The sequence below is a fragment of the Miniopterus natalensis genome, chromosome 1, assembly GCF_054644295.1.
Source record: "Miniopterus natalensis isolate mMinNat1 chromosome 1, mMinNat1.hap1, whole genome shotgun sequence".
Taxonomy (NCBI): Eukaryota; Metazoa; Chordata; class Mammalia; order Chiroptera; family Miniopteridae; genus Miniopterus; species Miniopterus natalensis.
The window spans coordinates 174,448,416-174,461,152 of NC_142081.1; the positions used below are offsets into that span (position 1 = coordinate 174,448,416).

A 12,737-nucleotide genomic window follows, 5' to 3' on the forward strand; every position below is an offset into this window, starting at 1 on the left:
AACTGGTTTTCCCACTTCAATTCCATAGGCAACTCCTGGGGTGCTTGTTAAGCGTTGCTTTAGCGATTCAGTAGGGGTAGGGGTCTAGGAACCTGCATTTTCACAACCCACCTTCCTAGGTCCATATGGATGCAGAGAGCCTTTCCCATTGCTCTAAGGGCTCTAGAAACCGCAAACTCGGTTTAGGTTTTTATTCCTTATGTTCGTCTACACACAGGCATCCAAGATGTTAACAGGCTACTTGTATGACCCCTCTAAGGTGGCAAGGATTAACTTAAACAGGCTGGTTGGAAAGGCATAAAGCACCTGGTTCCTATTCTGTGCTTTCGATAACCACTAATAGCCCTTAACTCTGTTTTCATTAGAATCCCGAGGCTCCAGCTGAAGTGTCACCCCCCTTCCCACCCCCAGCCCCCAGGAGAGCTGAGAATAGGGCCTGTGTTTTGGGACTCGCTATTAGGTGCAGAGTTAGAAGGGAATCCTTAGGGTAGGTGGCGAAAACACTTTCCAGTTACAGAACTGCAAGTCAGTGAAAACAAAGGCTAAAGCTGTCTTTGTCAACTCAAAAATCTTTAAGTACACTTAGGAGGCCTAGTTTTAAAGAGTTCCACCTGAAGTCCATTTAATGAAATTTAACATCTTAAAGAAGCTGCCCTTGGCAACCCTGTTCCAAGCCCCAGCTGTGAGATTGTGATTAAATACTCAGTTTCGTTCACAGCATGCCCCTCCCCGCCACCCCAGGAGTTTACCTACTGGACTCGTGGCCAGGATGCACTGAAGGCCCACCCACAGCCAGCCAGCCGCTGGGCTCCCCCACACTCCCCCACACTCGAGGATGGCTCTGCCTCCACCTTCAGAGCACGCTTGCTTCACGGTTAGCGGGCCTCTCAATTCCTACTTGCTTACAAGCTTGCTTCAGCCCTACAGACCCACATAAGCAGTAACCCTCACATCTGAGCCCCTAAGTTTTTTTCAAGCTACTAATACGCCTCAGAGCCTGGCTGCTCCCCTATGCAATGAACGAATATGATTAAAGTGACAGGCCCAGACTGTTAGCACAGGACAAGCGCTCCTAAACTTTTATTTTAAAGAACAAGATTGTCTGCAATTGTTTTGCAATCTTTTATTTAAAGGCTTGTGAAAAACAGCCTTTCATGACGGGGGAGAGGCAGAAAGGAGAGGGGCATGCAAAAAGCTCACTAGTCTCCACTACGCACGGTCGGCAGGACCGGCGTTTCACATCTAAATGATATATTTGAAGCTGAAAGTGCTGTCGCAGGAGAGGCGTTTGCCTTTGCATCTCCCGCACAGATCCTGACGATGGGGCCGTTTAGGGTCAATGTGGCGGAGTTTTATTGAGCAGGAGCATCTAGTCTGTTTACAACTCTGAAAAATCAAAGTGAGAAGCACATTCAGAAGGTAAAGCCTCAGTGGTTTCCTAGAACTTGAAACGTTTGTTTTCTAGTCCAGTCGAATACTCATTGAAGGTGCTCTAAGCAAGGCCCTGTGCCCGTCTTGCGTCTGCGTCCCTTCCAACAACGACAGGGTTACCAACAGAGGGTGTGCCACCATTTGTTCTGGTCCCATGGTGCACAGGCTTTAGTGTGGAATTAGGAATTTCTTTTCAAACAATTTTCTTACAAGAAGTCTTTTCCTGCACTTGAAGGGTAAACAACAAGCAAGCAGGGGAGAGGAGTTTAAAAATAGTATTTTTAAATAGAGTGTTTTTAAATAAAAGGAAGAGTACTGCAAAACAAGGAGAGCTAATGCGTGAGCCTAATGCCCAGCAGCAAGCGAGCGCTCGGGCCGGGCACCAGCGGCCCTGTCCCCCCACCCCAGCCTCCTGCACGCGACCTCAAGCTGGGCAGAGGCCAACCAGCAACGCTGAGCCCGCAGCGGGGGGATTAAGACACCCTACTCCAGAATCCGACCCTAACGCCATCCACCCTGTGCTGCTGACGTTCCCAGCGTCCAACTTGAGCCAAGTGCGTTGATGAGGCTGAATCAGCGGGTAGGCCAGGCCCCACCCGCCGTGTGATAATAGGGGAGTTGGGTCACCCCTCCTCCCGGGTTATCTAAGCCCCTCAGCAGAGCTCAGGGCTCCGATAAAGCATACAAGCAATGTTACCCCTTCACCCAAAAAGCTGCACAACTCAGATTTTCAAACAAGTCATTCTCCTTCCCAAACCCAGGCAAGACTGAACCGTGAATCCCGCGCTTACACTGCGTACCAAGCTGGGTGGCTGCTTCAGCAGCAGCATGGGGCCCAGCGGCAGCCTCTCCCATCTCCGTTAGCAGGCAGCGCCCGTGTGTGTTTGCGTTCTCTTACGTTAGGCTGAGCAGGTGAGGCAAATGTTCTTCCATATTGCAAGTGAGGTGCCCCCTCTCAAGATGCTAAGACCAGTCAGGCGTATGCACGTGTTTCTGTGTCCGAATGTTGCTGACTGGTCACGAGGCAACTCGTGCCTGCACTTACACTCATGTAAGTCATTTTAAACCCCTTGCTGACCAAAGTAGCCGGCCGGACAGGCGAGTTCTGGCACAAAATAGCTGGTCAGCAGGGTCCACAAGATTGGCAAGGGTGGAAGGAAACTGACACCCAGGACCTGTTTCCAAACTCCTGCCAAGAAGTTGTCAAAACCTGGAGGTCACTGGGAACCTAGCCTCTTTCAGGAAATACTCAACAAACTACACCAAAACCCTCCACCGCTACCCAGTTCAGACAAAATGCAAGCATTTGGCTTACCTGACAGGTGATGGCCTCCACTCGGTAAGGGTTGTAAGACTTCTGACAAGTTCTGCAGAACTGCTTAAAGTAAACCTGTGACGAGAAAGGGAAAACTTAAAGCGAAACCCTTCTGACACTGTCAGAAAGATGCCGGTCACGTGGTGTTTCTTACCTTGTTAGTGCCCTGCACACACCACACGTAGGCACTTTCCCAGCGGATGTTGCAGTCCTTACAGTGATAGTAGCCGTATTTCTGCTCCAAAAACTGAACAAAAGACCAGAGTTTAACCAATGTGACATCTGAATCATTTCAAAAGCTGAGAAGGATCTATTTGATATTTAAAATTGGCAACTGCATTCAGATGGTGGAGAAAAGTAGGGTCAGGTTCGAATTAGTCCCTACTAGTAATCAGGTGAGCTAATGGCCTAATTAAGCAGGTAAGCAAACACGGGCCCAAGAAGGTTTATACGCCAGGTTAACTTGGTTCATAAAGCTAATTATTGACAAGTTACTGAGGTGTTTTCCCTTAGGCACGGAAAAAAACAAACAGCCAGGGTTCTCTACACCTTGAGGTTCTTTAGGGAGCCTTTTCAGTAGGATCAAGTCCAGTTTTAGAACATAGACGTGAAAGTGGTTAAGCTGAAGAAAAGGCGTCAGACTGCACCCTGGAGCCCTCTGAGGCGTTTCACCCAGATCAAGTCCTCTACGCTGTTAGTTGTTTCCACCAACCAGCAGAGCTAAGAATCCAGTGGTGGATAAGCCATAATCCATGTGCAACGCGAACGAAAGTAGTAGTAGTGCCTTGTTCTTAAGCTGTCTTCCTTGCCACCGACACACCAGTTTTGCAAACAAGTTTTTGGAATTAGGCCTTTAGAAGTGAAAGGAGCTGGGAGAGCACTCAGAGCAGTTTCACAGGCGAGCAAAGTGAAGCCCAGGAAGGCTAGGAATTAAGATGGCCCGTGGGTTGTGCACAACTTCTTGGCTCACCGCTGCTCCTTCCCACTGCCCCCCTGCTTCAGCAGCCCGGGGGGCCTGCTGGCGGCTTAGGACCTACCCGTGCCTCCCACTTCCCTGGGTGACACCTGCGCTCAGCGGGCTCCAGCCCTCTGGGGTTCAGCCGGTGCGAGCGGGCCCTGCAGGCCTGCGGTGCACAGCGGCCCCCCGCTTCTGAGAGGAGGTGCTATTTCAGGAGCGAGGAGAGGTGCTAAGGGGCACTGCAGCTCTCGCTTCCAGCAGCAGCTTTGGAAACCCCAAAGAGCCGTGCGGGGCACGCTGCCCAGCACCCTAGTAGCTGGCCGGTGTGGTTTTTGCCACATTAAGTTCGGAAAAGTGAGCGGAACCCTTGGGAATCAACTGTCCCGCCAACAAGCCCACCTTCCGACGTCCAGCTAAGCGCCCGCCTAGATCGCCCCCGCGGGACAGCGCGCCCGCGCCCCGAGTTCAGAGCAACCGCCCAGAAGACGGAGTTAAGAGGGGCCTCCCCCGCCGGACCTGGGGCTGTGCTTTCAACCCCCGGGATCGGGCTACAACGAATCCCGCTGGGGGGGGCGGGGTGGACGACGAGGTGCCAGCGGCGGCGGGAAGACACACAGGCGCGCCCCGGCGCCCCGCCCCGGGCCTCACCTGGAAGCGCGGGCGCGCTCGGCCGGGCTCCGGGCTCCGCGGCGCCGCCCTCTCGCCCTCGGCGTCCTGGGCCCCCCGCGCCCGCGGCGGCGGCTCCGGGCTGCGGGTCGCGCTCCGCGGGGCCGCCTCGTCTCCCCGGGCCTCCCGCGACGGCAGCCCCGGGCCGGCCGCCGGCTGCTCCCGGCTCGCGCGCACCGCGGCCGGGTCCTCGGCCTCCGCGGTCTCCTCCTCCGGGGTCTGCGGCCCGGGGGGCGCCCTCCTCGCCGACCGGTCCGCCCGCTCGGGGCCTCGGGGGCTGGGAGGCGGGGGCGCGCGCTCTGCACCCGGGGGCCGCTCGCCCGCCGCGGCCTCGGCTCCCCCCAAGAAGGTGGCGAGGCGCCGGGAGGCCACGGGCGAGTACAGCGCGACGGTGCGCGGGAAGCGCACGAGCCGCGGGCCGCCGCCGGGGGGGCTGCCGCGCTCGGGGCCCGGGGGCGCGGGGCCGGCCGGGGGCGCGGGGGCGCGGGGCCGGCGCGGGAGCGTGCGCCGCCCGAGCGCGCACTGCACCGACGCGTCGCGGCGCGGGTTCACCTGCACGGCCGCGTCCCGGCTGCCGGCCCTGCGGGGCCGCGGGCCCGCGCTCACCTGCGACAGCAGGGCCATGAGCTGCGTGCGCTGGTAGCTGTCGAAGTGCTCGGCGGCCGCCAGCTGCCCGCAGCCCGGGAAGGCCGAGGGGGCCGCGGCCGAGAGCGCGGGGGGCGCGGGGGGGCAGTCCCCGCCGCGGGGCCGCCAGCCGCCCCCCAAGCCCTTGCCCCGGGCGGCGGGAGGGTAGAGGTGCGGGTACGGGTAGGCGGCGCACGCGGGGAACATGTAGCCGTCCAGCGCCTCGTCCCCCAGGGAAGCCATGGGCGCAGCCCCAGCCGCCGCCCGCCGCGGGGCCCTAAATAGGCGGCGCTGCGGGGGCGGCCCGGACCCCGCCCCGCCCGCAGCCTCCCCGCCGCCTCCCCGCCGCGGCCGGGTCGCCGGGTCCCCGCCGGGAGGGCTGCTGCCTGACCCCGCGGTGCGTGCGCGTCTCCATACCCGCAGGTCCGCACAAGTGCCCTGAGGGTGTTCTGGAAAGAGGCCGCCTTCGCGACGCACGAACTGACTTGTAGGTGACCTGGCCGAGGAGAGAACCATCACCTGCGCTGGCGGAGCCAGGTGGTCCCCAGGCCCTGATTGTCCCCCGCGTCTGCACCGCCCGGGAAGCTCGGGCGAGGCTGGTGCCTCCGGCTAGTGAGCAAATATTCGAAGGTTTGGGGACCTGCTCCGGTGGGGTTACCTATGACTCGGGTTGCAGGTTATTCCATTCTCTCAGCGCAGCTCCCAGAAGTCCACCGCCGAAGCCTTGCAGTAAGTACCGGGAAAGCGCCGGGGGTCCGCACCCAGGCTCACTGTCTCCCCTGGAGCACGTGCTCCCGGCCCCCACTCGCCCCCCACTCGGGCCTCCGGGCGCGCTCGGGCCCCACGCGGTACTCAGGACTGGTCTGGGCTGTAGAGTAGTTCTGCACATTTCCTGATCTAATCATCCCTCCAGAAGATAAGTTGATTTGGGAGGGGTATGTTCACATACATGCAGAAGGCCGAGTCAGGCCCCAATCGAAAAGAAAATGCTTTGTCCACCAGAAAAAGGTTCTGTTCATCACCAACAGATTCCAGATCAAGTAATCAAATGCATTAATGTATTCTTTTTTCTGACTTGAAACAGGTTTGACACTAAAATACTATATTTCATTGTTTAATTGACCTGTTTGGGGGGTTTTCTAAATACAGGTCAAATTTTAACATTGTCAAGTATTCATAAGTTGAGCTAGCACACTTTTTTTTTTTTTTAACAACAATTACATTAAACTCAATTATGCTTTACAAATATAGCTTGTTACTCATATAAGATAGTGCACCAAAATTCTACATTTCCAAAACCCTATTTTCTAAGTTTATATCTCTGAAACAGTCATAGAAATTGGTTAATAAAGATAAACAGCACATTTAACTTGTACAGGTGTCACTTGAGCAGTCTCAGGTGCAAGTTATAATACAGCATTGACTTGTAATTTGTGAAAACGCTTGGTTAATATACCAAGGCAACCTTACAATGGGAAGATCAGAATTGTTACAAGTATGTTACTGTGAACCAATTGTATCCTTTATGTAAACCATATACACTGCCACAGACTATAAATATGAAGTAATATGGATGCTCCTGTGCATCTCCTTGTTCAGAGAGAAGTCTGAGTGGTTTCCATCATAATTAAGTTATCTGCTCTCACTGTGCCATAGGACGTGTCTGCCATTTCCTCTTCTTTTAGTTTCTTATAAGAAATATCTGTGTCTTCATCTTCATCTAGAGGATCTTGCTTGTGCAATATTTCACTTCCATACATTTTATATATTAGCACAAAAATCCCTGCTTCTGCAGACTGGAAAAGGGCATAGAGCAAGGGGAACATGTACATGCTTCCTATGAGCCGTGGTGGAAAGGCCAGTTTGAGAATGGCAGTGCAGAGCTGCACATTCTGGCTGCCCGTTTCCAGGCACACAGTCCTCTTGCAGTTGGGTGGGAGATGGAAGAGAGTAGCTAAGCCGTAGCCTGAGGCGTAGCCTGCTAAAGGCATAAAAATCGCTACTATGTAAACAGTTGCAGGAATACTTGCCAGCAGTTCAGGTCCTAACATAGTGCCGGTCATTATGAAAAGGACCACCAGCGTCACTAGCAGAGACCACAGGGAAACCTAGTAATAGAAAATGGATAATGAAGTCATCAAAAATAGGATAGTTAAGAGGAATTCAGGCTCTTGGAAGAAGAGACCCATCAACTCTGACCTCCCACACAGAGTGGAGATCTTTGCCATCAAGTCTTTGGCAGAGTATTTCTGGGATGGGCAGATCACCTCATCAGGAGGCCTCCAACCCACGTGGCACAGCTCTGATTGTCTGGAGGCTGGTCCTTATGTCTAGTGACAATTTGCCTTCTATAACTGCAAGCCACTGTCGTGGACAGGCCCTCAGGAACAACATAGACCAGCTACTCCTCCTGCAAACAGCCTTCAAAAGTTTACAAAACAGTTATATGGGGAAGCTACTCTTCCCCAGGCTCTGTCCCCAGGCTTTCAGCCTCCATTGCATAGCTCCATTTTGGAGTAGTGACTGTTCCAAGCACACGTTGAATTTGTGAATATGCCTCTGATTAACAGCAGTTAGAAATGAGCCCAATACACCAGGTATGACCTGATGAATAGAGTGTACAAATGGACATTACTCTCCCTGAACAGGACCTCATGTTTTCCATGAGAAATCAGTTCTGGTTTTACACCTGGGATAACAGGCTATTAAAATGTACGAAACCAAGTGTGTGATATTTTTCACCTTCAAAATACTTTAACAATTGTTAGCAATATCAAAGCAATTACTGACTCTAGGATCACTTAAGAGGGGAAGAGGTAAATATAAGATGTGAGGCATTCGTTGAAGTTTTGCCTTTCCCCCTTTTCATCTATCTATTCATGGAAACCTCCCACCTGTAAGTCTCTAGCGATGCTTTCGGATTATTATAGTAGATGGATTTTCAATATAAAATAACTGCATAAAACACTGTGTCATCGCCCTGGCCAGTGTGGTTAAGTGGTTAGAGCGGCAGCCTGCCCACCGAAGGGTCTCAGGTTCGATTCCCGGTCAAGGGCATGTACCTGGGTTGCAGGTTTGACCCCTGGCCCCAATAAGGGGGTGAGTTTGGGAGGCAGCCAATTGATGTCTCTCTCCCTTCCCTCCCTCTCTCCCTTCCACTCTCTAAAAATCAATGGAAAAAGTATTCTAGGGTAAGGATTAAATAAATAAATAATAAAACATTGTGTCATCTTGACTGGTACATTTCACTCATTTAAGTAAGACAGACTGTGTAAATAGCAAGGTAGGAACCTAAAAATTCCTCTCCTAGTTCTTCAGGTTGGGCATTAGGTGGTTTCTGTAAATGGGGCTGGAGTGTTTGTGAGGGAGACTAAGATCCAGGAGAGCAGGTAAAGTGCTGTTTCCTGTCCCTGGGCATCTGGGAGGAAGCCCCTTCAGGGGGTGTGGGATTGGCATATATAGTACTTTAGACTTTTTCAAAAATTAGTTAAAATTTGTCTGGGCTGGTTAAAAAGTCTACCCTAGAGGATGCTGAATATTTATTATATAAGGTACTCATGCTACCAATGTACAATCAGCAGAAGACAAACTTAAAAATCCAAACTTATATTGGCCGGCCGGGCATGGCTCAGGGGTTGAGCATCGACCTAGGATCCTAGGAGATCGAGGTTCGATTCCCAGTCGGGGCACATGCCCGGGTTGCGGGCTCGATTCCCAGTCTGGGCATGCAGGAGGCAGCCGATCAATGACGACCCTCTCATCATTGATGTTTCTGTCTCTCTCCCTCTCCCTTCCTCTCTCTGAAATCAATAAAGATATGTTTTAAAAAAACCACAACTTTTCTTATATTAAGTTTCAAAGTGTGCCCACATCTAAAGCTTTATCAGAAAATCTGGATTTTCATTGTGGAAAAACTGGCTCCAAAGTTTCCTTTGCACTATTTTAAATCATTTGCGTGAGCACTGACAATCAATGCCCATTTTAAAGTGTTTGCAAAGGTATAAAAATGTTATAAAGCACATCCTATGAGTGTGCTGGTTAAGGAGTGGGGATAAATTCAGCTTAAACTCAAAGTTAGCCAATCTTACTGACGTGTGTATTATTTAAATATATTTATCTGTTTTAGCACAGAAATAACTTATTTGATTGACTTTCTCTTAGAATCCTAAGGTTTTATAGTAAATATCATCACATCAATAGCATTAGCTCAGTTATTAAGCTTAATATGTTCTTAATGTATCTCCAGGTTGTCTACTGATATATTAAGAATATAAAAATTATATGTATATTTACATGTACATATATATTTATTACATTCAAAATACAGTATAGACCACAATTCCTCTTACTCAAGGCTCGGTATATGTACAGAAAAGAACCCTCTGTTTTTTGTGTTAATAAAAGTTAGCAATGGCAATATAGTCTGCATTATATATCCATGGCCTAATTTTATTTTGTGCTTTAAAGTTTATATTTTGTGCATTCTATTATATTGCCATGATGTAATTTTTAAATTACTTTTGTTCTTATAAGTATCAACTTATTTTTAGAAAATTAATAAAACATTTTAAAGCAACCGTCCATAGAGTTCCTCAGAATCAGAGTTCCGCCTTTAAAAAATAGAGTAATGAATTTCTAAAACACTGTCCAAATTCCATTAAAATAATTTTATTTCACCTGCTTGTTTTGTAGTACATGAGTTGTTAATGGAAAATGTTTCCATTTTATGCACTGCCATCCATTTCCCACATGATGTTTCCTCCTATGAGTATTGAGTTCTCTTGTGCTGTTTTTAATTGATCTGTGTCTTGATTAAGCTATAATTTTTGAAATTTGAAAAGGTGAAAGTTATCTTTGTGGCATAAACTTTTCTTAAAAAAGTGTATCCACACCCAGCCAGCGTGGCTCAGTGGTTGAGTGTCGGCCTAAGACCCAGGCGGTCACAGCTGGATTCCAGGTCAGGGCACATGCCTGGTTTCCGATCAATCCCCAACAGAGGGCGTGCAGGAGGCAGCTGGTCAATGACTCTCACTGATGTTTCTATCTCTCCCTCTCTGAAATCAATAAAAACATATTTTAAAAAATTGTTTTAACCCTCACCAAGACTATTTTTTCCATTGCATTTTCAGAGAGATTGGAAGGGAGAGAGAGAGACACGGGTTGGTTGCCTCCGGCAAGCCTGCATCCAAGGTTCTGCCCTTGGCCGGAATCGGACCAGGGATCCTCCAGCCTCAGGATCTACACTTTACCCACTGAGCCAAACCAGCCAGGGCTAAAAAAAAAATTTTAAGTGTATCCGTGCAAGGACTGCCAAATCCCTTCCTTCCTTACGCCTTTCCACGCGTCCCAGCATTGCAGCCAGGGCTCCGACCAAGGCCCGGCGGCGTGGGGGGCCGGGAAAGGAGAGCGGCCTTACCTTGACGATGTAGCCGGCCACCCGGCTGTACCTGTAGCGGATGAAGACGCCCAGCCCGATGGGGATGAGAGTGCTGCAGAGGGTCAGGGTGACCGCCCCCAGGGGCAGCAGCTGCACCAGGGGGGTGTTGATCCAGGCCCGGCTGTAGATCCACAGGCACAGGGGCATCAGGACGAGGGCCAGGAGCGTGGAGGAGATGGTCATGATGATGCTGCAGAAACGGGAAGGCGCACGAGCCGCGTGGGCACCCCTCTATCTTGCACCGGGGTAGAGAGGAAAGGGGGGCTGCGATTCCCAGCCTGAGGTCTGGGGAGCACCTGCTTCATCCCAGGCGAGTGCCAAGAGAGCTGCACGAACAAGTTCAACCGAAACACGACCCCAGGCAGGAAAAACAAACAAAACCAGTGCCCCGGGCACTGCCCCCCAGGCTTTGTAGAGCCTATGAAGGTGGTGACCGCCCCGATGATTTTGGGGGCGAGGGACATTTTTTTCTTTTGTAAGCCTTCAGTACACCCCGTTAGACACGGCAAAGCTGCTGAACTACTTGTTGGGCTGAACTCAGCGCCGGTGCCCTGGAGACGACTCCTGGCGGGACCACCCGCCCCGGCTTCAGGCTCCCCAGCTCTCTGTCTCCCAGGGGCCGGAGACCCGCAGCGACAGCCCAGCCCTCGGGGGGCGGGGGGCCTGGGGCAAGCCCGTGGCCTTCGCGCCGCAGCCAGTCTGGGTTGGTCCGGGTCCCGGCCGGGCCGCGCCCGCGCCTCCCCTCCCCCGCCCCGCCCTGAGCCCTCGCCTGGGGACGCGGTCGGTGGGGACCAGGAGGACGCCCGAGGGACGCAGCTCCGTACCTGAGGTTCATGTCGCCGTCCACCAGCAGGGACATGAGGTTGGAGAGGTTCCCGCCGGGGCAGCAGCCGCACAGGAGCACGGCCACGGCGGCCACCTCGTCCAGCGCGAAGACGAGCGCCAGCAGGAAGGCCAGCAGCGGCAGGAGGCCGAACTGGCAGAGCGCGGCCAGCAGCGCGCCCACGGGCCGCCGCACGTGCGCCCCGAAGCGGTTCACGTCCACGGTGCAGCCCAGGCCCAGCATCGTGACGCACAGGGCGGCGCCCACGAGCACGTTCAGCCCGTGGCTCAGCGGCGTGTCCCAGAACGGGGGCTCGTGGGGGGCCCAGGGCCGAGGGAACAGGGAGGCGCCCACGCTGACCGCGCCGCCCGCGGAGCCGCTGGTCGTGGGCTCCGGAGTCAGAGCCGGGCCGGGGCTGAAACTGACGCCGGGACCCGGCCCGAGGCTGAGCCCGGCGCTGGGGCCGGGGCTGGAGGCGGCCGCGGCCGCGAAGTCGGGGCCGGGGCTCGGGCCGCTGGCGTTGGGCAGCAGCGTGTAGTTGTCCGGCTGCGGGGCGGCCGCGGTGAAGAGCGCGGCGGCGTTGCCGTCGCTCATGGCGCGGCCGTCGGGAGGCTGCGGGCCGGCTCCTGCCCGCGCTGCGGATTCCTGCTCCTCCCGCCGCGCGCGCGCCTCCCTCGGTCCTGCGGTCGCCGCCAACCGTCCGTCCGTCCGTCCGTCTCCAAGCCTGGGCTGCGCGCCGCTGGCGTTTCCGCGGCGTCGGGTGCGGCGGGTGGGTCTTGGCTCGGCCGCGGCTCGGCCGACACGCCCGCGGGCTGGCACTTAAGAGAGCGCGGCCCCGAGGGGGAGCCCAATCGCCGCCGCGCCCCGCTGGCCCCGCCTCGCGCCGAGTCCCCTCCTTTTAATCTCCCGTAAGTGGCTCCGTGAGAGTGTAGCCAGGGGCGGAACAAAGGCCTGACAAAGGACCAGGAGGAAAGGCCGGCCGGCTGCCGACCGGGCTCCCGATGCGCTCGGCCTCTTCGGTAATGAAATCTGGAGACGCAGGCACGACGCGCGAGGGGCGCGCACAAGCCCGCAGACGGCCCGCACCCCGCACCCCGCACCCCGCACCCCAGGGGCGGCCCGACTGGGTGAGCGCGTCCCTGGTGGGAAGACACGCTCCCTATCGGGCTTTAATCTGCAGACAGCTTTTTAAATAAGGTTTTTATGTTCAGACCTAAAGTAATCAACCTGGCGGCTTTGAGCCAGGTCCATGCAAATGCGAGCGCATGATTTCATTTGGTTCTGGGAGCAGAGCCCCGGGAGAGAGGCCGCGGGGCGACTCTTGCATACGAGGGGTCTGAGGCCCGGGGAAGCCTGTGCCTCGCCCCCAAACCCACAGGGGCCTGACTGCGCCTGAGGAGTGACGGCCATCGGAGTGCGGCGAGGAGCTTGGCTTAGAAAAGGCTCTGTGGGAAAATGTGTGCTCTGTAAATTATTGGCAGAC

General features: G+C 54.1%; 2 protein-coding genes across 2 annotated transcripts; both read right to left on the reverse strand.

The window, feature by feature from the left end:
• Positions 1-1,242: 1,242 nt before the first annotated feature.
• Positions 1,243-5,237, reverse strand: ZAR1 (zygote arrest 1). The gene is made up of 4 exons (XM_087816801.1): positions 4,353-5,237; positions 2,901-2,993; positions 2,747-2,821; positions 1,243-1,386 (listed from the first exon to the last, which is right to left on the reverse strand). Exons 1-4 carry the CDS (start codon positions 5,235-5,237, stop codon positions 1,243-1,245), a joined length of 1,197 nt encoding a protein of 398 aa, XP_087672927.1.
• Positions 5,238-6,036: 799 nt separating this feature from the next.
• Positions 6,037-11,863, reverse strand: SLC10A4 (solute carrier family 10 member 4). Its single transcript, XM_087816802.1, has 3 exons — positions 11,256-11,863; positions 10,411-10,621; positions 6,037-7,102 (listed from the first exon to the last, which is right to left on the reverse strand). Exons 1-3 carry the CDS (start codon positions 11,846-11,848, stop codon positions 6,590-6,592), a joined length of 1,317 nt encoding a protein of 438 aa, XP_087672928.1. The 5' UTR covers positions 11,849-11,863; the 3' UTR covers positions 6,037-6,589.
• Between the last annotated feature and the right edge of the window lie 874 nt (positions 11,864-12,737).

Coding starts and splice junctions, on each gene's coding strand:
- ZAR1 (XM_087816801.1), bottom strand. CDS start 5,237: ATGGCTTCCCTGGGGGACGAGGCGCTGGACGGCTACATGTTCCCCGCG. Junction 2,994..4,352: donor GAGCGCGCCCGCGCTTCCAG/GTGAGGCCCGGG, acceptor TCTTTTGTTCAG/TTTTTGGAGCAGAAATACGG. Junction 2,822..2,900: donor GTGTGCAGGGCACTAACAAG/GTAAGAAACACC, acceptor TTCTCGTCACAG/GTTTACTTTAAGCAGTTCTG.
- SLC10A4 (XM_087816802.1), bottom strand. CDS start 11,848: ATGAGCGACGGCAACGCCGCCGCGCTCTTCACCGCGGCCGCCCCGCAG. Junction 10,622..11,255: donor GACGGCGACATGAACCTCAG/GTACGGAGCTGC, acceptor CCGTTTCTGCAG/CATCATCATGACCATCTCCT. Junction 7,103..10,410: donor TGGCCGGCTACATCGTCAAG/GTAAGGCCGCTC, acceptor TTCTATTACTAG/GTTTCCCTGTGGTCTCTGCT.